The sequence below is a fragment of the Chrysemys picta genome, chromosome 23 (assembly GCF_011386835.1).
Source record: "Chrysemys picta bellii isolate R12L10 chromosome 23, ASM1138683v2, whole genome shotgun sequence".
NCBI lineage: Eukaryota > Metazoa > Chordata > Testudines > Emydidae > Chrysemys > Chrysemys picta.
This window is the reverse complement of record NC_088813.1, coordinates 5400176-5424330: the sequence shown is the minus strand read 5'-3', so window position 1 is coordinate 5424330 and position 24155 is coordinate 5400176. Positions and strand designations below refer to the sequence as shown.

General features: G+C 43.5%; 1 protein-coding gene across 8 annotated transcripts in view; it reads right to left on the bottom strand.

Moving 5' to 3' along the window:
- HIVEP3 (HIVEP zinc finger 3) overlaps window positions 1-24155 on the bottom strand; it is a 430983-nt gene that overhangs the window by 70359 nt on the left and 336469 nt on the right. For all 8 annotated transcript variants that reach the window (XM_065576909.1, XM_065576910.1, XM_042857345.2 and 5 more), the window contains 2 exons: window positions 15249-20896; window positions 10381-10526 (listed from right to left, as the gene is read on the bottom strand). In XM_065576909.1, the coding sequence (XP_065432981.1) occupies window positions 10381-10526; window positions 15249-20360 (5258 nt within the window). In that variant the 5' untranslated portion in view covers window positions 20361-20896. The remainder of the gene's footprint in view (window positions 1-10380; window positions 10527-15248; window positions 20897-24155) is intronic.

Sequence of the window (24155 nt, the reverse complement as noted above, 5' to 3'; positions counted from 1 at the left end):
TATCTGAGGTTTATGCTGTAAGGCTTTTCCTCATAAGTCTAGAGGCCCTGGGCTGTTTGGGTCCCCAAGTAAGATCCCCAGCCCTCAAGGCTGGCATTGGTTGTGAGGGTTAAAGTATATGGAAGACAGCTTGGGATGCCTTTGTGGACACTGTAATAGGTTGACCACCATTGTAAGAAGTTGAACACCTGTGCTGGAACCCAAACTTGATCTTTCATGTGTACCAGGTAGTGGTCCCAAACTTTTAGTATGAAAGCTTGAAGGCTTCTGGTGTGTGATTGTGCCATGGAGTGATCCCTATGCATGACACAAGGACTCCTGGCAGTTGGAGGCGTCATCCTATGGTAGGCCTCCAGAAAATAAATTCCTGGATGGCACCAGAGTATTCTTCTTGACATTGATGATGAAGCCATGTGCCTGAGGAAATTCAACATCTGAGACATGGCCCTGTGTGCAGCTGATCACAACACAGCTCTGAACAGGATGTCATCCAGGAAGGAGCACCGGTAAATTCCCTGCTACCTCCGTCTGATTATTATCACTATCACTAACCCTCGGGACCGAGGACAGGTCGAACATGAGTATTCAGTACTGATAACATTTCCTGCTGGAGGTAAACCTCAGAAGTCTGTGACAGCACAGTCTGATAGGGATAGGGAGATATGCGTCTGCTACATCTACTGAAGTAAAGAAGTTCCCCGAGGACAGCAATGACACTGTAGAAGTCAGGGTCTCTATCCAAAACCTCATTTTCATATTCTATTGAGCCTTTTGAGGTCAAGAATGGCTCTGATAGCCCCTATGTACTTCTGTACTATGAAGATGGAGTAGAACCTGGAGAACTTTTCATGTGAGGGAACACTCTCTATCTTTCCCATATCCAGAAGATTAAATCTTTTGTTCTGGATCAGATTGTGTTTTGAGCAGTCACTGGAGCTGAGTGACGGGATAAAGAATGGATAGGGTGGATCCCTCAGCTCGAGGGTGTATCTCTCAGCCCCCACTCCACTGCCCGGTTGGCAGCTCCTCACACAAACACTTGCATGCCCACTTTCTGACTCCATAGGCCTGGTGTGACCTTTGTGCAAGGCCTCTCTGTCGTCCATCTTGGGGCCTCCTTTGAAGACCCTCTCTGCCATGCTGCTTATAGTGAACTGAGCTGACCTGTATATTACATGAGAAGAAAGGAAAGAAGTATGCTGTTGTCCTACTCTCCCTCATCTCTGTCTCCCTGGCGATCTCTCTGTCCTTCAGCTGGGAGCACATGGAGCAGGGACTGCTCCTTATCCACGTGGACTGCACTAGTACATAGGGGGTGTTACCATAAACACACACTGAGTAACTGGAACAACATATGCACACATTTTATTTGGACTGTTTTAATTAATTTAATTAACTTAGCGCTGGAGACAGGTGACTGACAGCCCCAGAGCCCAAGCCCTCTATTTATCCCCTGATCGGGAACAGCAGAGCTGTTAGCAATGCAAGCTTACTGGCTCCATCCATCCATAGTGCCTGAACAATGACCTGGGGGCTCCCCCCGGCTCAATACTCATGGCCTGTTCAGTCTTTTATTTCCCCTCATTTTAACCCAAAGCAAATACCCCAGCTCACTTTTATGGGGCTTCTAAAGGGCAAAATCTCATGAGGAGCTGAGTGTAACCCTCCATGGACTGCCCTTATTAGACAGACTACTGCTTAGCCTCCTGTCCCACCACCAGTGGATCACCAGGAAATTCCCAGAAGCAGCCAGTACAGACTGCTGAAGTGACTGTGTCAGAGTCACCGCTCAGGAGGAGAGAAATCACTGCAGAGAAGGTGAGCTTCTCTCGCCAGGTTGGGCAGGAAACGGTACATGATATTTCTCAATAGATGCTTGTGGAAAATTAACAGTGAGCTGCACTTTGAAGTTTTTGCCAGAGAGGATGTGGCAGGCAGGCAGACTGGCCGTACAACGGAGACATTGTTACTGCATTAAAAAAAATAAAATCAGACAATAACCCAGTCTAAATTCTTCTGCATTTGTCTAATTTCCTGGGGAAACAGGAATACACAGCAGAGTGAATCCAATTTGACAAGTTAAGTGAGTGGATATTCAGAACAGAAAAGAGGGAGAAAACAGCAACAGTCCTCATCAAAGAACATCAAGCCCTTTCAAAGACACTGAAGAATGAAGCCTCACAACGTAGGTAAGCATTATCCCCCTCAGTTTACAGACAAGGAAATCGAAGTTCAGAGGGGAAAGTGACTTCCCAAGGTCACAGTGTATCTTGGGCACAATCCAAGATTCCCAATACTTAGTTATCTGTTCTATCCACTAGAGTGCACTGTCTCTAGAATATGCTTGTGCAGGAACTGCTCAGTGAAAACACAGGGGGTGTTGAAGGAAAGCCTCCCTTGGCACTGTCAGCCATCAGCACATGAGGACATTATTCACTCTCATAGCCCGGAGGAGAAGATGGAGGAAGTGTCAGGCATCACAGCACTCAAGTCATGAATGACACTCCTGTGTATGTGTGTACTCATGCACACGTGTACTTGGGCATCCACCTGCTTTGATGCTAAGAAGCCTACTGAAAACAGTGTAAATTCCCAGCTGTTTAACGGCATTCACTTAGAGAATGACTGGGAATGTCAATAATGCAAGGAAAATGCAGACTTCATTCCAGCTCCAAGCTCTGACAGAAAATTATAGGACTTTGGAGTATGGAAACACTTATGCAATGAAGTTACTGGCATCAGATATTAACAACCTATTTTAAAAGCTAATTACCTGAGGTTACTTCTTACACAAGCGCTCGTGGCATGCAGACACCATCTGTTGAGTGGCAGGTTTGGTAAGCGGGACTGTGTTACAGCGAGAGCTATCCCACGCTCTTACTGGAAAGGGAAACCGTTAGCTCTCCAAGACAAAGTAATTCTCATCTGACAAATCCAGCCAGCTATTTACAACAAACAGACATACACGGAGATGTGCAGAGCTGGTTTCCAAACAAGTCACAGCTCTTCTCTTATTTCTCTGTACCCTTCCTCTCCTCCAGATCTCTTCTCTTCCTTTTCCTCTCGCACTTTACTTCCTGCCTTCTACCAGACTGATTCCTATTCCTAGAAGAGTCTTCCTGAATTCATCCACCAAGTGCCTTCTCTCCCCACTTGCAAATCTGCCTCTTGAAACAATCCTGCCTCCATTCTTCTCAGCATTAGTAACTCAGACTCTCCCCTCGCCAGAACCGTTGCCCTGTGTCTCGTCTTGTCTGGACTGGAAGCTCTTTGAGCAGAGAACATGCCTGGCTGATATTCGGTAAAGCATAGTGTGAATGTATGGTGCTCAGAAGAGGCCTTATCATTTCTGAATGAGTCTGAGCAATAATGTTTTGTCTCCTACCACCAAATGTAGCATACAGCTCTTCACCCTCCATCCCATCATTACTCACAGGGGAGGATCTGGGCACCATGATTCTTGAGAATACATCCAAACTTCAATTCATTGATTAAAAAGGGGGTATGGGAGAATTCTTGCAACAGACAAATGGAGGCTGTGCTAAGGTTGTTGCAGAGTTTCCAACATTTTGGACTGATACGATTTTTTGAAATTAGTAATAAAAACAAAACCCAACCCCCCACAAAAACACTTCCACATAATGGCTGGGGTTTTCATGGGCATTTTGATGCATATCCCCTATGAATTCCAGTAGGGATTTTGCAACTATGTCCCCTGCATCGTTTCTAGCAAAATCTCACCCCTTCTAGCTCCAAAGATCAAAATGCTCCCACTCCCCACATTTTAAAGTAAATGCTTAATAGACAGAAATGTCCAGATTTTAGAGACTTGGGTCAAGCCCTGCCCCACCACATTTTTTCTTTTCTTTTCTCTTTTTAAGTGGCAAGCACAGCGCAAACTTCTTTTTTTTTTTTTAAAAAAAACGGCCTTAAAAGAAGCAGGATTAATATCCGTGCACCAGCTATGTCTCAAGTGCCAACCTGAAACAGTTAGGGCCTGATTTTCACAGGTGCTGTGTTTCCACAGTTTCAGAGCTGTGCAGCTCTGCACCTCTGAAAGTCAGGGGTCCAGCACTCAACAACTGGAGGCACCCCAAATTAACGACACTGATCATTTTGGCTGTACAACGGCTAATTGAAAAACTAACATGGTGTTCTGTTGAGCTCTCTGATCGCAGGGACCGCTCCCTTCCCTGGTGAAAGTGCCCCCACATTGGTGACAGCTAGGGAAGCCACTTCCTTTAATATTTGAAAAGCAAAATATTATAATAGGAATTCCTCCAGCTGTAATTGTAAAGTATGTATGCACGACAAACACAAACACTATAAGTGCTTCAGAGAGACACAATACCTCACCACAAAGCTGTGCTGAGAAGTGGTGCGTATGAGAGACCGAGCAGGTTTGCAGAGGAAGGAATGAGAATTAGCAACATTCTCTCCCATGCAGATACGAATTCCCCCCGCCACAATAGCATTTCTGTGTGTTATGCTGACGTCAGCCGTGTCAAAGTCCTCCTCAGCTGATACATGGCTCATTATGCGCTCAAGCCAATGTCTCTGGGAAAAATTACTTTAAAAATAAAACTGGCAAATTCCTTGAGCTCACCTACGTAGTAAAGGAAACCTAGTGAATTGGGTTCCGTTTGGAGTTGCACATTGCGAAACTTTGCTTGTTTAAAGAAGAGAGTTTCTCTGGGGTAGTGAAACATTTGCATTGTTGTGCCAGGGATTTTCCATGAGGAGTGTCAGCCAGTGTCTGGAACTGCAACTTCCGCAGCCTGTCATAGAAAGGGGATGAGATCATCAAGGAGAAGCCAACCACAGATTCTAGGTTGTCCACCAAGGTGAGAAATCACAGGGGAAAAAGCAGTTGGAGGCAGCTAATGTGTTCCAAAAAAGATTTTTTAAAAATGTATACATTAATTAGTAGTGATGTTGAAGAAACAGCCCCAAGGATTCTACATTTCCCCTAGACTGAAAGGAAACTTTCTCAGATCAAGCAGGCTGGGTTAGGCAGATGTGTGAACCACTTTAGTTACAATCCCATCTACAAGCTTGCAGCATGGGGTCTGGAAAACAGCACTACAAGGCAGAGTATCTTGTAGCTCAACCCCTAGATCTCATCTAGTCCTCTGATTATTTGTACTGTACTAGAAAGACAAGGCAATGGGTTTTGAATTCTTTCAATTAGACATTTAGTCTGCTCAAGGCAGTGCTGGGTGGGATAGTGTTTTTACATTGAAATCATAACCTTGATTCAAAGGACTTTAGGGTTGATGACACTACAGCCATCAGTGGTGAAGTTTTACTAAGGAGGCTGGATGAAGGAATTAGAACAAGAAGAAGAGTGATCCTAGTAAGGGCCTGAATATTGCTCTGACTCCCCCCAAATCAACCACAAGTCTCTAATGCAAAATGAAACCAGACAACATTGCCCTTACAAGCAAAGAGGTGCAAAAATGAAATGTGATTAGGGCGATTCTTCTTTCACTCACACCAGTGTAAATCAGAAGCAATTCAATTGAAGTCAATGAAATGACACTGGTGTAAAACCAGAGTAAATAAGACTAGAAACTGGTCAAACTGGTGGAGTTACACACACATGCTGGTGTAAATCTGGAGTAACTACAGTGGAGTCAATGGAGTTTTACTGTTTTAAAAGAGGCGTGAATGAGAGGAGAATTCAGCCCACGATCATAACAAGCATCTCCTCCTACAAAGAAAAATGAAGTTTTACCATTAACAACAACAGACAAGCCAGGCCATTTGTGTCTGCTTTCTGGAGAATGCACCTCTGCCTTCCCCTTTTATGAAGTACCAATTGTACGTGATAGTCTTGTAGAAGCATAAGTGAAACTATCAGTGACAACCTGCTTAGATCTTAGCATTACCTTCCCCGGTGCAATGAACAAATTGATGCAGTATTGTGAAAGCGCAGAGGGGTTGGCCATGAAACAATAGAACATATATTGACTGTAACTACTCCCCAGAATATTAGATTTCATCTTGGAAACACTAATGCATAGTAAACAGGCCAGGTTTCTTCTACCATGACAGACTCCCCTCTTTCAAACCTAGTCAATATCAATCTACAATTTCATGATGTAAGATTTCAAAATGGGGATGACACCCCTGAAACACTGAAGTATACTGATGAAGATGATACAGAATCACCGAGGAATCATGACACTGCTCCCAAACTAGCACTGGTCCACTTGACCTTTAAAGATCATTTTCATTGTTCAAAATCACTTCAGTGTCCCTCAGACAAACACCATGTGGGTGTTTTTATTATCTCTGGAAGAAGTATCAGCTATGGCATGGTCTTTTCATGCAATGACCACTCGAGAGACACTGTATTAAGAGAGCTAAATACACACAGTGGCAGTCTCTGAGCTAACAAAAATGAATGACACCAGTTGTTTTACAGTAAGGCCCTTCACAGGATGGGTTCGTGTGTGTTGGGTGAAAGTTTGGTGCAATTGCAGATTCATGGCTGTATATAAATTCTTAAGAATTTTCAGCATTAAGAGTGAAATCCAGCTGCTGAAACTACGGGCCAAATGGGTTTCGGTTTTGGGGTTTGTTCTCTGAAGTGGAATTAGTTCTGGTTTGAAAGTTCTGATTGACAGCTCTGGGGACAAGTCCTTTGTTCATCTCCAGGTAAAGTACAGGCAGAACCAGACAAGTTTCGCTCAGACTCCCAAATAGACCTGAACCCTGACATGGTGAAAACAGACTGGAATTTCAAAGCAGCCTAAGGGAGTTAGATGCCTAAATCCCAGTAAAATTCAATGGGAGTTGGGCGCTTTGCTCCCTTAGGTTCATTTAAAAATCACTGCCATGGCCCAGACTCTGTGGCTCACTTAGTTCTTATCTTGTCTGCTGAGACAGCCAACAGGGGTCCAATTAATAGCCTTGTGGTGATATGAAGAGCTACTTATTAGGGGATGGGCCTGAGACCCAAAACATTTCACACAGGCACTTTTTGGTTACCACCATGCTGCTGTGATCCAGATGGGAACATTTCTGTCTCTTAACTCTGGATTTTGAATACAGTCATGAATGAAACCTTCAGGGCAATGTTCAACATCAACAAAAATTGGGTTCTGAACCAGAACTTCTCGGTAGTTCAAGAGCATTTGGATCTGAAGCTCCAGGTCAGGACCATCTCTGTTTAAAAAGTCCCCTGAGGGTAAAACACAACAAAACCAGACATGAGCCTCTCAGAACTGCCAGAGAGACATTTTAAAGTATGGCTACAACACTACATGTTTTAAAATGAGTGACAGTGGGGCAGGTCTGACAGTCAAACATGGGCACGTCTGTAGACTCTCACAGATTCACTGTAAGGGTCATCACTCTTGTCCTTTAAGATTGGCTAATGGGTGCAATGGGAATCTTGAGGTATAGCTCTTATTCTCCTGTTAGCAGGCTGGACAGCAGCTGGTATCGGCAGCATTGTAAATGAGCTACTTGTGGGAGAAGTTGAATGGTAAAGCCAAAGAGTAATAGCAGTACAGAGGGAGGTGAGTGCTGATAGCAGCAGTGGGAATGAAAGAGGAGTTTGAAGAAAGAGCCGTAGAGAGAGAAAGAAGGAGCTGGAGTGAGAGAGATGCAGCAAGCTGAGTTATCGGGAGTAGCATCTTGAATTGCTTTGCAGTGACTCTCTCTGGCTGACCCCCAAGAAGCATTAAAAGGCTCCCAAAAGATCTGCGACCAACCATAGTTGGTTGGTAGGATGGGTCTGGCCAATACTACAGGACCAGGGTGAGTCAAAGAGACGAAGGGGAAAATAAGGGAAAGAGGGTATTGTCCCTATGAAAAAAACAATTAGATAACTTCTTTGGGGGAGTGGGTAACCAAATTCTGAAAAATATTCCCAGCAGGCTGAGTATGAAATCACTTATAAAGTTCTGCAGTCCCTGTGGAACTCTCTGAAGGCTGGTCACTTCACTGGTAGAAAGTGTCCTGAGAAGAGTCACTTTGCCAAGCAAGAATGTAACGTGTGTTAGGGGCTAAATCGTTCCATAACAATATCTGCATTGATATGATAAGACATTGACCACTGAGTGTTCCCATAGTATCTCTGGTGAACCACCTTCCCTGTGCTGACAATCAGAGCTCTGAGTGGAGCCTTTACTCTATAATTTGGAGGTAATATTTTAGCACCCATTTCTGATGTGCTGCATCAGTGATTATGCGTGGCAGTAAGCAGCTGTCATCTTCTCTTCTATATACAGAAGTATGGCTTTTTTTGGTCAATTCTACTGCTGTTTTGAAATAAAATGTAAGGTTATTTCAGGATGAGTAATACATTCATTGATGTTATGTTACACAGAGCATGTTAAAAAGAGTTAAAGGGTGTAAAGTTTAATAAAATGTAGTTAAGAGACTGGATTTCGCTCAGTACTGGGGAACATAGGTTTTTCAGTTAAACCCTGAGTGGGACACCTACGGTTCATTTCCCTACTGTTTAGAGCAGAATTCTCTTAAAATGGGCCATTCTGGGAGAGAGACTCCTGTGCTGATTTGTGTAAAGTAAGGTGAATTTCAGCCACATCAGATTGTCCTCCTACATGATCACAGATGACAAGGTATCTAACTCCCAGAATATGAGTTTCCCTCTGAGATTCCTAGTTCCAAGAGGAACCAATATGAGGGTAATGGAAGTGCTTCATGTGTTTAAAGACAATAAAATGAAAGGATCATTTGTCCATGGGAAATTAACTTGCTACACAGAAGTAACACCAACCTGCCTAAACAAGAGTATTTGCACAGTGTCTTCCAAGTGTGGCTTTGCTCCCATTCCCAAGCCTGCCTCCTAAATCCTGGGAACTCACTTATTCTGAAGGGTGCTAGCTATTAAATACTGAGTTGCTAGCCACAGAGATCAAGATGAGATGTTATTATTTGTTTGCTCTTCTATACTTCTCTGCATAGATCTAACTCTCAATGCCATTGCCTACATCTATGCAAGTGGAGTTGACTTGTAAATTTGAGGGCATACATCTAAGCAAGAGAGGGATTGCTTGGACTGAACCTAGTGGCAGACTTTCATTAAGCCCTCTTTTGGTTTACATATTTTGATTGTATGCTAATTCAACATTTGAAAAGAAAAGCAAATTTACACAGGTAATAGAAAAGAGAAAACCACACCCCTGACACAACAAAGTCTTTTCCAACCAGACAAAACCAAGAGGACTCACCATCTCCCAGCAGGACCGACCTATCCTGCTACAAGCTTCTGAAGTTTTTTTTTGCCCCCTTTGAAATATGTAGGATGTAGGATTCTTAATTGTATCCCACTGAAGTATTACTTGTTAACTGATTTTTATTTTTCAAAAGATAATCAGAAATATTAAGCGAGTGCAAGAGAGTGTGATGAATTATCATGAAGTAAGAACAGATTATAGAGCAAATTTAGAGCTTTTGGTTGGAACTACTTTGGTAGCTAAATCAGAGAATTGGGAGGGAGCCCAAACAAGCAAAATATAAAGCAATCCTACTGTTGGACATTTGACCTGTGTAAAAACAATTGGTCAATTGGCCTGTCAAATATTGTCAAATATTTTAAAGCATTAATTAGTACAGTATTATTAGTACAGTAACAAAAGTAACAAAAAAGAGCAAGACATTATGGTTGCCAGTAGACTTAGCATTAGATACTTATGCGTAATTACAAAAAGTAAGTTACTTAACTAAGGTACTTTAACTCAGAAAAATGCAAAACAATGAAGTTCTAAAAAAAATTAAAGAATGACACCATACAAAAGGTAGGCTGCTGCTTATATCAGGACATTCTTGGAATATTTGACAACATTCCATGATGGCCAAATAATAAATAAGTAGTCAACTGACATTATTTGATGGGTCAATTGACCAGTTTGCCAAGCCTATGCAATCTATCCTTTCAACTCCCCAGCAAAAAAACCCCAGGGTCAGAAAAGATCATTCCAATTCCTTCATCATACAGGTAAACCAACTAATGAGAACTTTATTTTGAGCTGAAGACTCTGAAAAGAGCTAGGAAATATGGTGCAGTCCATCATCTCCTCCACAGAGACAGCTGCAGGAAATATCTGCACTCTTCAGCTGTCTCAACTGAACCACCTGCAGAGCGGTGCTAATGAAGTGCTTGCTAACTTGAAGACCAACTCAGGAAAGAAACGGAATCCAGCCTGAATTATATATAAATCTCAAGGGTGTTTAGTTTAAGGTGGCTGTAGAAAAGTAAAAGGGAACTGCTCATGTCGATCTATACCTGGCCATCCCCTGCTGATATCCACCAGACACCTTTACTGACTTGACTTTGTTTTTACTGATAGCTCTTATGCAACAGGCTGTAATAAAAGTCTGAAAACAAAATGAGATACTTACCCTCCTTCAAAGATCTTGATCCTGGCTGGCTCCCCTCTTTTGGATATGGGAGCCTCTTCTTCTGATTTGCCTCTTTTATCCTCTTCCTTTTCAGCTCTAGTTAAATCTTTTCGACCTTCATTGGAAAGGAGTGAAGGCAAATGAACCTACCTCCCCAAAAGAGCAAAACAATCATTTATTACATTTCAAATGTCTCAAACAAACACACAGACCATATACATGGGGTTCCCTCAGATAGAGAAGGCAACCTACCACATGTGGTGCTGACTATGATGACTGTACCTAGTAAGTAGGACTTACATTTTCAAACATGATCTCTAATTCTGGATCTTGTCCTCTGTTTGATATGTCTTATTTAGACTGAACTTTTAAGGGTGGGGAATGTGTTAAAGCACCATGTAAATTAATAACAATTTACATATATTATTATAAAAACTATAATCATTAAAAAATATTTAAGAATTACATCCCTCTTGTAAGGTGGGTCTATAGAGTTATCTTCATTTTACAAATCAGAAAACTGAGGCATAGACAAGTGAAGTGTCTTGTCCAGGGTCACTCAGTGAGTCAGTGGCAGTCAGGAATAGAAACCAGGAGACCAGGTTCCCAGTGCATTGCTCCAGCGGTTAGAGATGATCTCCTATATATATCCATACACTCTCTCTGATAGTGTCAGACAGTGTATGAATTCCTAGAAAGGAAATAGTTTTAAAATGTAGGAGTTTGACCTCAGCTTTGGTATCTTCAGAAATCTAGATTTTCGCCCTCTAAACTTTGCATGAACCGATGGTTACTGAAAGCTCTTGGGTGACTTCCTTTCAGGAAGAACAAAGCTAACCGGGGCTTAGCACCCCCACCGCCACAAATCTAATGCCAACAAAAACTGTTTCTCCCTCTCCCCCGAGAGGTTCTAAAAGTGAAGTTTTCTCTTCCTCCCACTGCTAAGCATGAGGCTCTTTGCTTTGTCATAGACCCAATCATAAAGACAGTCACACAGTGACATGCCATCTAGCGTGACTGTAAATCATTATGTTCTGTGCTATGTGACTCAATCTATTCTAAGAAGAGCAAGACTCTGCATCTGGACCTCGTTATGCTACTGCAAGGAGCTCTGCATGACATTACATTTGGTGACATTACAAAGTTATGAGTTAACAAAACATTTTCTTTCACATCATCCACAAAGGTTTGAAAGTGCAAGGCAAGTTAGCTTTCACCTGAATTACATTTACTCTGTGTACACAGCAGTACAGAGTGATTTCATTTTGTAGATATTGCCATTAGATGCTCAATGGATCATCCATAGCATTAAACTGTGTCCCAGATGATCAACAGTTCACTTCTTGGGGGAAGGTTGGGAGTGGCTTGTGAGAAGTTTCACTACTGTATGTTATTGCAAACTACAATCTGATTACTAGAGGAAGGAAGATCTACCACAGATTAGTGATATGACACTTGGCAAATCATTTAGGGCAAAGTTTTCAAAATTTTCCACTAATTTTGGGAATCTGGCTTGAGACACTCAGCGTACATCTACACAGCCAAAAAATCCCCACAGCAGTGAGTCTCAGAACCTGTGTCAACAGACTTAGGCTCATAGGGTCTGTGCTGTGGGGCTAAAAATAGCAATGTAGATGTTCGGACTTGGGCTGGTGCCTGAGTTCTGAAAGCCGAGGGTCTCAGAGCCCAGGATCCAGTCCAAGCCCAAATGTCCACATTACTATTTTTAGACCCGCAGCACAAGCCCCAGTCAGTTAACCCAGGCTCTGAGACACACAGCTGTGGGGATTTTTTTGCGGGGATTGTAGGGTGCTGAGAAAATGAAGTCAGTGGGAGCACAGATGATCGGCACCCTTGAAAACCAAACCTTAGATATCATGATTTGAACATCCAAAGTTAATGAAACTTTTCTGCAACTTTTCACCTTAACTTTTTCTATGCCCCAGTTTCACCATTTGTAAAAGAACAGTAATAATAAATGCCATCACAGATGTAGGGTTAGGCTTACTATCTCCATGTTTTTGAAAGGGTCAGATATAAATGGCCAGATGGAAGGCCCTAGACAGATGTAAAATAAATGATACAATTGCTATTTTACTATTATACAATTGCATCATTTACCAAGTGTGCATGTTCACTAAGCAATTTAGTTAGTCAGGCAGCTATTTGCAGAGCTTCAAACTTTACCTGCTTGGTAAATCTCCCTGAGACTGAAAAATCAAGCCAAGTCTGAAGACTGTATGCAATGTACTACAGCTTACTGGTAACTGCCGGCATGTCCTATTGTATTAAAGACTATGGCTTATATTAACGTTTCTATTGTATTAACTGACAATGTACAGTTATAGAAAGAGGATTTTTAAGGAAAATAATTACAAAAGGTGCGGACTGAAGCCTGAACTTTCAGCCCCTTGACTGAGGCCATTGGAACCCAGCTATTGTTGACCACAGCTTCCTGGGTAGCCAGGAAACTGTCCCTGGGAATCTTTCTCAGTAACATGTAAAGGAGCAGGCTTTAGAATGTCACTCCTTCTGAACAGTTGCCTAAAAATCACTTTTTTCCTCCATTGAATGAAACATGATTTGTGCTAATACGATCCCATTTAAGCAGCAGTTACTAATATAAACTAAGGAAAACCATTTTCTTAGAAGACACATCAATAAAGCAGCCATCCCAATTTAGTGTGTCGCAGCTGAATACAGTAAACTTAAAACTATATTTTACACATACACAGCACCTTTCGTCATGAAACATTTATATCACCAGTAAATGGTAGTGGCTTTGGAGTAGGAGACAGATATATAAGAGAGAGCACAACAGTGTGGGGAGGTGAATGTTGTAGATACACCAGGACAAATCCCCTACTCTTGCAAAATGCATCATGACCACTTTAATATCCACTGGGGCTTTTTTTTTTAAGGTTTTGGCAAAAAGATCTTTAATCCATTTGGGGGAAACTGTATGTAATGAAATATCTCGGTCTTGAGGATTGAGAGTTGTGTCATCCCTGTCTAGATGCTAAGCTATGATTACAGGGAAACCAGATATTTTAAACCTGATGTTTAGGTCATCTTCACCAGCACAGCCTAAAAGCACTACTCTGTGTACGTGTGAGCACCCACAGGCCATGACAAAGTCAATTGGCGGGCGGGTGGCTCAGCATTTCTCAGAATGAGGCTCATAGTTGGTAATACACTTTGAGACTTTTGGGATGAAGGATGCAGCATAAGGGTAAAGTATTGTTATTATAACACACATAGTATGTGTCTCCTAGCTCCTTGAAATCATGTCTTGGGGGGTTCTGCAAGAGATTGATGGAACTGCTGAAGAGAAATATGGTAACTATGTGTACTTGTGTATGGTAACTATGTGTATTTTAAGACATATTTATAAGCAACAATTGCAGCTGACATGACAATAAATTCAATCTTCAGGGTTCATTTTGCAATTCAGAAATAAAATGAACAATCCGGCAATACAAATTGGGTTGAAATGAGTATCAAATTGCAAAAACTTCAGAGCAACTCTGTTTGCTAATCTGCATAATCATGACCTGGATTAGGGATTTGTATAGTTCCCTATGAACTGAAAACAGTATGTGCTATGCTCTGGAATCCTCCCTCCCCTCCCCACCACCACAATGAAGGGGAAAGCACTGCGTGGTACCCAATAGCTTCTCCCAGACCCATAGGCCCACATGGCATCCCAGTGACTTTAGTGGAGCTCTGCAGTCGCAGGGCTCTGCCTGTGTGAAGCAGTTTGCATGACTGTGGCATGGTTGGTTAAGAATATAAACCAGGTTCGTCTTACTTCTTTTAACCCTTTTCGGGGTTTAGGGTCAATTTTACAAAAGTATTTAGGCCCTTAAAGATGCAGTTGGGCACCTAGTGGCATATAAGCTGCAAAGTGAGTTAAGTGCCCAAACTGTTCAGGTGCTTTACTAAATCCCACGACTTGCCTATCTGCATCTTTAGGTTCCTAAATATCTTTGTAATCTGGCCCTGAGTACCTTTGACTGTTCAGATACCATGGTGATGACTCTGGGATAGGTAGGTAGACTTACAGATGGAATCCCATTACTTAAAACATCCCTACTAGTTTATTTTTTATTAACATTGCACAAAACAAAACAAAAATTATGAGAACTTTTATAATTTTTTTAAATGGAAATATCAAGGCAAATTTAAGTGTGCATCTTTTGAGCTAGAATTGATATGCAAACTAGACACAATCAACTCCGGTTTGAATAAGGACGGGGAATGGCTGAGCCATTACAAACATTGAATCTATCTCCCCTTGTAAGTATTCTCACACTTCTTATCAAACTGTCTGTACTGGGCTAGCTTGATTATCACTTCAAAAGTTTTTTTTCTCTTAATTAATTGGCCTCTCAGAGTTGGTAAGACAACTCCCACCTGTTTATGCTCTCTGTATGTGTGTATATATATCTCCTCAATATATGTTCCATTCTATATGCATCCGAAGAAGTGGGCTGTAGTCCACGAAAGCTTATGCTCTAATAAATTTGTTAGTCTCTAAGGTGCCACAAGTCCTCCTGTTCTTCTTTTGTGCTCAGTACTGGTAATTCAAAGTAAGGAGGCGATCATTACTGCTCTGCTGATTACCAGACAAGTAGACACTGAACTATATAATAACCTGCCATAAAGCAGATTTGCCAATGTCTTTTGGCCAATAGTGTCTTTTGTGTTCTTATGCACTCCCGCTGTCCCACTGAGAGTAAGCACTCACTAGCGTGAGAAAGGGATGCACAAGGAGCCCCTACTAAATTAACACCTCCCCTCCCTGCATTTCTGCTCCCCCCCTCCCCTCCCACACACAGATAGGAGAAAAACAACACTTTTCTTACCTCCGTCATTTTTGGCTTCCTGGAGCTGGACGGCACAAGCCTGCCTGTCTCTGGACGTGGAGCTGTAGCCATGGTATAGATTTCTTTGCACACCTTCTGCTTGGATCTCAGGAGTGAGAGGGCTGCTTTAGTGGATATACCCGGCAGGTTGGGATTATACAAGCTAATGCACCAGCTGGCATACACGGAGGACCTTCGGTCGACTTGCTGGACGTGATTTGGCTTTATGTAGTTTAAATAGCACCAACTGACATTAGTAGTTGTGTGGAGACTGGGGAACTGAAATACCTTCTTCAGATCTGTACCTTCTCGAGACTTCATTGCACTTTGTGTGACATCAGAATGAGGTGCTGGGCTCGGAGGATTTGGTAGGGGGTGTTCCGCCAGCTCTTTGGAGTCTTCCTTCTTTACTGTCTGCAAAGGTGTCTTGCTTCGGAACTGCTTGCCAGCTTGTGGTGTGTATTCCTCCAATGCCTCAAAGCTCAAAGCACCTGAATATGGCAAGGCTGGTGGCATAGTACTTGGGATTTCCTTTGGCTCGGATTGCTCAGAGGACAAATTAGGTGGAGTTTCAACTTCAAACCGGCCTTGGCTCTCTGCCAGAAAGTGAGATCTATCCTGCTTTTTCCCCTCCTCTATTGCACTGGGTGGCTTCACCACTTCCAACTTTTCTTCCACTTCAGAGACTTCCTCCTCTTTCACTCTTTTCTGCTGCTGTGTTTCCATCGTCAGCTCCAGGCTACCAGCTGGAGAGAGCATCCGCTTGCTTCCACCAACTGTTGATGAGCCCCCTTCCAATCCCAGAACACTTTCTGATGGGGAGGTGAGTGGCATATAGCCCTTCCTTTCTGGTAATGGCAATGGCACTCTCAGATACGGAGTCTGGAAGATGCTTCTTTGATCCTCTGTGATCATCTGTGCCAAATCGAAGCCTATTCCATGAACATCAGCGCTGCACACCAGGGCACCCTTCGGTTGGCGATCATCAAACTTTGGAAGGACAATAGAAGATGGACTACACTGGGACTGGGTGACTAGGATTTGAGAAAGAGTAGTATACATTGCACTCCCATAGGTTGGCATGTTAGTCTGAATGCGAACGGGGACTACAAGTGATACCATAGGATCCGGACATGTAGGAACCATCAGCTGAGATGTGGAGACTGAGGCAGAAGGGCTGGCTGTGCAGGTCAAAGGATGTAACCTGCTGTCGGAGCTGTATTCTGTGCATGGAGAAAGGCTGGAGGCCCTGGCTGGTGGAGAGACACTGGATTTGATCTGCGGTAAATGGCCACCAACCTCACCCGGCAACTGGAGAGCAAACGGAGACTGTAGAGGTAGAAAAAATGCAGAAGGGAGTGGTGAGGAGCCCGGGTAATGGACAGGTAAGAATGAAGAGTGCTGCCTGAATGGTACTTCTGCTGGATGTGACATTAACGGAGGGACAATGTGAAGCTGGCCTGGGTGGAGAAGAGCCTGCTGGAGAGGAAGTGGTGGTGTCTGAAATATAGAGGGGGGAATCTGTGGCATAGGAAACTGAGCAGAGAGGATGTCGGACATCGGATGAGTGGAGAAGAGCTCTGCAGACTGTCCTGGCTGCGGCAGAAGGTGCTGGAAAGGAAAGAGAGATGCTTGTGGGGACATACGCTGTTTTTCATGCAGGGCTAGTTGTGGTATTGGATGATGAAACACCTGCAGAGCCTCAGAGTATGGCTGGCTGTACACATGCTGAGGGCTATCTTTTGGCTGACTCTTATCTCCATGTGAGGATGAGGATGACGAAGATGTCGGCTGATGGGGCAAACTGGTGGCAGGAGATTTACTGGAAGAAGGCAATGGTTCTTCTGTCTCTTGCCTTCCTTTTGGGGCTGAGTCTGTCTCATGCTCTGGATGCCTGGTGAGAGATGCTTGCCTAACCAGAAAGCACTTCCTCCTCTCCTGTGGAGCCGAGGAAAGTGAAGGGCCAGGTGTTGAAGCAGAAGAGGACGACAAGCTCCCATAGTCAAATGATTTACTACGGGGCTCCGACATCTGAGAAGGATGAGACACATTAGGGGTCTGCTCAGAAGCAGATCTTCGCATTTCCCTGGAATGATGATGGTGGCTCGGTACCATTAACATATGTGAGCCAATGCCAAGGGGTTTAGTATGGGATTCGGAAGACTGGCTGACAGCCTCGGATTTACTATATTCTTCACGATCAAATGAAATGGAATGGCTGGAGCCGTGGGATATACTACTTTCCTGACTTGGACTTCTCGTCAGGGAGACAGACTCAAAACTGGACTCTCCAGAAGACTGAGCCATTTCTGCCAGCCGCAGCCTTTTCTTTTTTGGTGGGAGTTTCTCAGCGGGCAGCTGGGAGAGAGTTTGGCTTCTCTGAGGCCACTGAAATTCCTCAGTTTTTTCTGGCTCTTTAGGAGGTGGCTCAGGCTCGGTTTCAGGTCTATCGGGCTCTTCAGTGACAAGAATCTCGGGGACCTGGATGTTGGGTTGGCGCACCAGCTTTGGCTGCAGGGAATGAGATGGCCTCCTGTGCTGCATTGCTGGCTGAGATGAATACTGTGATAGAGGTTTTTCTTCTGCTTCCAAGCCGCTCAGCTGTTCTATAGAGTCAGACTTCTCGAAGGAACTTGTATGCTGGATGACAGAGATCTCTTTTGAAGTTTTTCTTCTCTCTTTGCTTTCTGCACTAGAAGCTGGCTTTGTAGTTCTGGAGTGAAAGCCTGTACTGACTTCGGTGAGCGGCACGGCTTTACCTGTATCGGCTGGTGACTTAATGGACTCACGGGGTAAGTTCAAAACAACATCTGATGATGCTGGGTTAGTAAACTGACTTACTGGCCTCATGCTGGATGAGGGAGTTTCAGGCAACTCAAAAGCTGGAGGGTCCTCGTCATCACCAAGGCTCTTCTCTTTTCGTCTTTTTCTGAGTGGAGTAAGCTCTAAACCGGTCCCCAGCTTGTAATGCATCATCTGCGGCCATGTATCAGGATCCACAAGACTTTTCTCAGCGTCTGCAGAGGTATGGGAACTGGAAGAACGAGGCTTCGAGATCTGAAGTTCTGAACAGTAATATTTCTTATGCGCTTCATAATTATCCCTTTTCTTGTATCGAGCACCACAGATATTACACTCATAAACGAACCCTTTAACTTTTGGACCCTTCCTTGACTTTCTGGTCAGATCACTTTCCTTGATTTCTTGTTCTTCGGCAGGTTTGGAAACGGTTTCTTTGCTTACTGAGCTAACCTCCTCTGAACCATATTCCATTCCCAAAGGTAGCTCAATAGCTGGTTGTCGTTTTAGCATTCGAGGATGTGAAGAAAACACTTGACTGCGGCTTACGACATCAGATTCCATGATGTGGTCATCAAATGAATAACTACCTCTAAAGGTCTGAGGGGAGCTCATAGTGCAGGCAGCAGAAGGCATTGAGTGGCTTCTTAGGAGAGGCACTGTCTCTGTGGCACTGTGGGATTGCTGAAGTGATAACAATGATTGTTCAGGCTTAATTTTTTCACCGTGGGATGTCAATGATTTTGATGCATTCAACTGGCTACTGGAACCAGACTTGCTGTCAAACTGAAATGGTTCTCTATATACACCAGACTTTGGAGATTCAATGCTGCTACGTCTAGATAACGAACTTCTTCTAGGCTTCACGCTATCTATTTCACTGGTATCTACAACAGCTTCATTAATTGTAATTAGCTTAGTGATGTGTTCAATAACCTGTGTTCTAGGCACAGACAATGGTACCATGCTAGGTTTATCTTCAGTGGACACGTGCGGAAACCCCTGGGTTGTGGTTGCAGCTAACATTGCGGTCCTTTGCCCAATTCTCCCACATTTCCCAAAAATAATTTCTGCATAAGATTTTGCATTTGTATTTGGCGGGCTGATCTGTTGTTCTGCACTTTCTGATCGCGAAAAGTAGCCTGACTCTGTACTTCCTTTACTGCCAGGGCTAAGGAATGCCTGCTCATCTATCACTTTCTTCCTTTCACTTAATCGGAGTGCAAGCTTCTGTTTTATAGTATGTGTATCTTCTGATTTGTGGCTCAAAGCATGATCAGATGAAGGCTCCACAAACTGCATGTTGTCCTCAAGAGACTGAGACATACTGGAATGGGATAATGAACACCGGTCGTGGCTGGAACCTTGGCTTCCTAGACTATGCAAACTACTAGATAACAGGGTGTGCTTTCGCCTGGGTGATAGTTCTACTGAATGACCTGACATTGCACTTGTCTCCTCTTCTGAATCTGTGCTTTCTCCTTCAGTAGGTTCTTCAAATTCCTCCCCACCGATCCTTTCCATTTCCAAACTGGAAGGATACATCTCTGCTCCAATTCCTGAGGCCAGCCCCGCTTTTATTCTATGAGCATGAGACTTCCTGTGTTTATACAAATTGCTTTTAGTCTTAAAAGAAAAGCCACATGGAATGCAAGGGTATGGCCGCTCACCTGTGTGTGATCTGATATGTTTCTGGAGTACACTTGGCTTTGCACAAGGCCTACTGCAGTACTGACAAATGTATTTGCCTGGCTTCTGAGGTTTCTTCTCCTTCTTGTGCACTTCCTCAGTTTGTTTTAAGGAAACTTGGGAAGGTCGAGGGATATAGACTTTTTGAACGGATGGCATGTCCTCTCCAGGAAGGATTGGTGAATGGGAAGGTATGTGCTGGCTGTGATGAGAATGAAGCCCAGGTGATGAAAAAGAGCCAGAAGGACCCGGTCTTACTGGATCGACTAGCTGCCATGTGGGCCCTTCAAGGATCTGCTCTGGTTTTCCAGGAGACATAAATGCTGGTGATAGTGGATGCTGCTGAAGCTGTGAAACGTGGGGAGAGTGCTCAAAAGAGGAATGCTTGGGTTGCTTCTGATGTCGAGTTTTCTCCTGAGATTCCTCTCTTGGAATTGGCAAGGAGCCAGAAAAGTGCTGCTGTGGTATGATATCACGAAGAGGGGTTGCTTGTGAAGAAGCAGAGCTGCCCTGATACGCAGAGGCAGATGAAATACTGGATTGGAAAGCCTCTCCTTTGGTAAGCCTCTTTCTGGGACTTTCCTCGGCCTTTTTTGTGCTTTTCTGGCTTTGTTCAGGATCCATGACCTTAAAAGGGTCTTTGAATGCTATTTTGGGCAGGTTTTGGCAGGCTTCATTTATGAATAATAAAGGTCTCCTCTGTAGATTCCCTGCTTTGCCTGCATTTGCTATGAAGCTGGAGCTACCAAGAGATGGTTCTTGATATAAGATTTTACTAAAGTATCACTAGTTGCTATTTGATTCAAAAAAATGTTTCAGGGTCAATAAAGTTCACATTGGTAACGCATGACAAACTACTTCAAAGAGAGAAAACTTTCCAAAACTTTTAGTCCAAATGTTTTCCTTGTGAACTTGGTTAAGGCTTTAAATCTTGCCATTTTATTTCAGTTGACAGTGGCAAGCCTTCAAAGTCAAGAAGCAACCCACAATGTGTCTCTTGTTTGTTATGCAAACCTTTGAAAACTTGAGACTTTAGCGCTCATCTCATAATCATCGTTTTCCTTTGCAAGGAAAATAACACTGACTGGTGTGTGTTCCCTGTGTCTTCCTGCTCTTCCACTTTTGAGTTCAAAGGCCTTGAAAAAGTATTCTCCACATTTCTGTAATTACAACAACCAAGACACAAAAACAAACACACAAATTACTGCAGCATTCATATTTCACCAATTAAATACTGTTATATTTTTATAGAGGATAACAACATTCTATACAAAAGAAAATTCATAATAGTTCAACTAATTCTTACCATTTTAAACATTTTTAGTGAAAATGCAAACCTAAATATTACTGCTGTGAAAACTCAGGGATCTACTCTCTTTTCAATACATGCATACCCAGGCACTGTAACAACAACTAAAGCTAGAGGGATACAAACAACTTGAAATCTAGTCACAGTATTTAAAAAAAAATGAGTTAAAAATAATTTCAGATCTTACACCTGCTTGACTTCTCCCTCACCCCCTGTCAATTTTTATAGTTTTACAATCACATTTTCCTACCTAATTTAATGGACTATACAAAGAAAACCATGGAACTAAGTACATACAAAGTATTAGCAAATGCACCAAGTAAACACACTGAAAAACAGAGAACAATCTCTCTCCTTCTAAGTCTCTTAATGCTGCAATAATCTTAGGTGTCACTAGTTATAACAGTATGTAAAAAAAAAAAACATACAGAATATTTTCTTAAATTGACTGTGTCCCTTTAAGTAAGCTCCCTGAGTTTATCATTTTTTTTCCCTAATAGATAATGACAGGGAGTCCTATTTTAGTGCTGCTCCTGTCGGATGCCCATATCTCAAATATGGGGTTGCTCACGTTGGCACTGTGTGCGTAAATGCTAGATTTATGGGCCTACCATTTTAACCAGGGCCGGCTACAGCTGTTTTGCTGCCCCAAGCGGCGAAGAGAGAAAAAAACAAAAGCCGCAATCGGCATCTGCTCTCCCGCACCGCATCATTCTTTGGCGGCAATTCGGCGGCCGGTCCATCCCTCCGAGAGAGACTGAGGGACCCGCCGCCAAAGACCCGAACGTGCCGCCTCCTTCCATTGGGCCGCCCCAAGCACCAGCTTGCTAAGCTGGTGCCTGGAACCGGCCCTGATTTTAACAACCCAGTGTGGGCTTGGGATGTCCTATTTACATGACCACATTTGAAAACTGACCCCTTGACTGGTATACCACATTCTCAGATCAGTATACATTATCATAACTGTCATTCACACTTAATCTTTGAGACTACAGTGAGATTAAAACTCAGAATAGTGGGGACACCTCACTTGTTTTTTTGTCATTACTCTAGGCACCTAAACAATATAATTGCAATGCTTTTCATATTCCTAGACATCTCGCATATTCATCATACTCCAATATTTAGCTTCCTCTGTTGCTGAAGGGCCATTGCCACTGCTCTCAGCCTCTCCATTCCTCTTACAACCTGGCTGTAATTCACAAGTTTTTGATTTCTAAGTGCATGGACTTGTCTGCCAGGTGTGGGGATACGGGGCAACGGTGAACGGCAACTCCCAGAATCTTTGGAATTCCACCACCCTGCAATCAGGGCCGGCTCTGGCTTTTTTGCCGCCCCAAGCAACAAAAAAAAGAAAAAAAATGGGGCAGCCAGAATGGCAAAGCAAAAAAACAACAAAAGAAACCTGCAGCGCGGCCTAAGCGGCAAAGCAGGAAAAAAAAAAAACCTGCAGCGCGGATGGAGCCAGGGTACAGGGGGACTCCCTGCGCTGCAGACGTTCCCCGGCTAGCGGGAGGAGGGGGAGGGAGCGGGGGGAGAGAAAGAAGGGGGGCGGCCAGGGCTTCAGCGGGTCGCTCGCCACGCGGCCCCAACTGCCGTGCCGCCTGCCGGGAGGGCTCCGCGCCGCTCCGGTCGGCGGGGAGGGAAGGACATGGGCTGTCCTGCTGGGCTTGCTACAGACCTGGCACCGGCTGGGGCAGACGGAGCGTGCAGCCCACTCCAAGCAGGACGCTCCCCTCCTCCGCGCCGCTGCCCCCTACAGGGCGGCCGGATCGGCGAACAAAACAAAACAAAACAAAAACAAACAAAAAAAGTGGCCGTGCCGCCCTAGGATTGGCCGGAATGCCGCCCCGTAGAATACGCCGCCCCAAGCACGAGCTTGCTCAGCTGGTGCCTGGAGCCGGCCCTGCCTGCAATGGATACCTGTACTTGTCAGTATAAGAGAGGAACTTAGCTCCGTGAGCTTTCAGCATGTTAAAGGACTTTAAGGAATAATACAGCTGTTTGGAGCATGTCTCTGAGACTCTCTCCAGTCACTGGAGTTAACTGCATTAACGGTATTATATCACATTTTTTTAAACATATGCATAGAGGTTGCAGTTCTCTCCCATCTGCAATATCCTTATTTAGAGCATATTCTGAATATGTAGGCTGCAATTTTCAAACCTGAGTCCCTAAATTTAGTCACCTAAATAAAAAGTCTGATTTTCAGAGGTGCTGAGCACCCATAACTCCAAATGAAGTAAATCAGGTAAATTGCGTATATAGGGCAATCCACTTACAGTGAACTTGGATATGAGACGCTGTTAACCTACTGTCAGTCAACAAACCAAAAGCTTTTAAAGAGAATGTTTGGCAAGACATATTCAGCCTTTACTGAAATAGGAGAGCTTCTCAGAGAGATGGAATGGAAGATGGCCAGTGTCTTGTGAGAAACAGGGATTGTGTCTCTTAAGTAGGAACAATTGGCAAGTACAATGTTGTGACACACTGTACCTCAAAATAATACCCTGTAACCCCCACATTCACCACTTTTATGTGGCATTATGATATATTTTGTACAAAGTATGCCTTGTGAGGTATCATTTGAAAAATCATAATTTGCTGAACATCGTTGTCCTGTTAAAATCTGTGCATCAACATTGTATATGGAAATATGAGATTTTGCTATAGGTTTGTTACTGAAACGTATTGTGAATCTGGGAAACACCCACAGACTAGTCCCTCAGAGGTAACAAAGGACAATAAACAAAGGCCTTGAATGTCAAGCTGCACATACATAGAAGGTGCAAGCAAGAATTTGCAATTCATATGAAGGACTGATTGTAAGGCAAGTAGGCAATAGGACTGCCTAACCCCATGACATAGCAAGATTTTTCCAGTACGAGGAGTTGGGGTATAAAAAGGGAGAATACACTACACACAAATTACCTCTCCTCCCCTCACCTCTATTCACAGAGCAAGATCGTTTGAAAGACAAAGAAGCATCATTGAACTAGAGGAATGGTCCCAGACTGTAAGGGGATCCAGCCTGCAAACTAAGAACTATGAACTGTAAACTGCCTGCAGCATCTGATCTGGTGAGAAAGTCGCTTGCTTCAAATTTTACT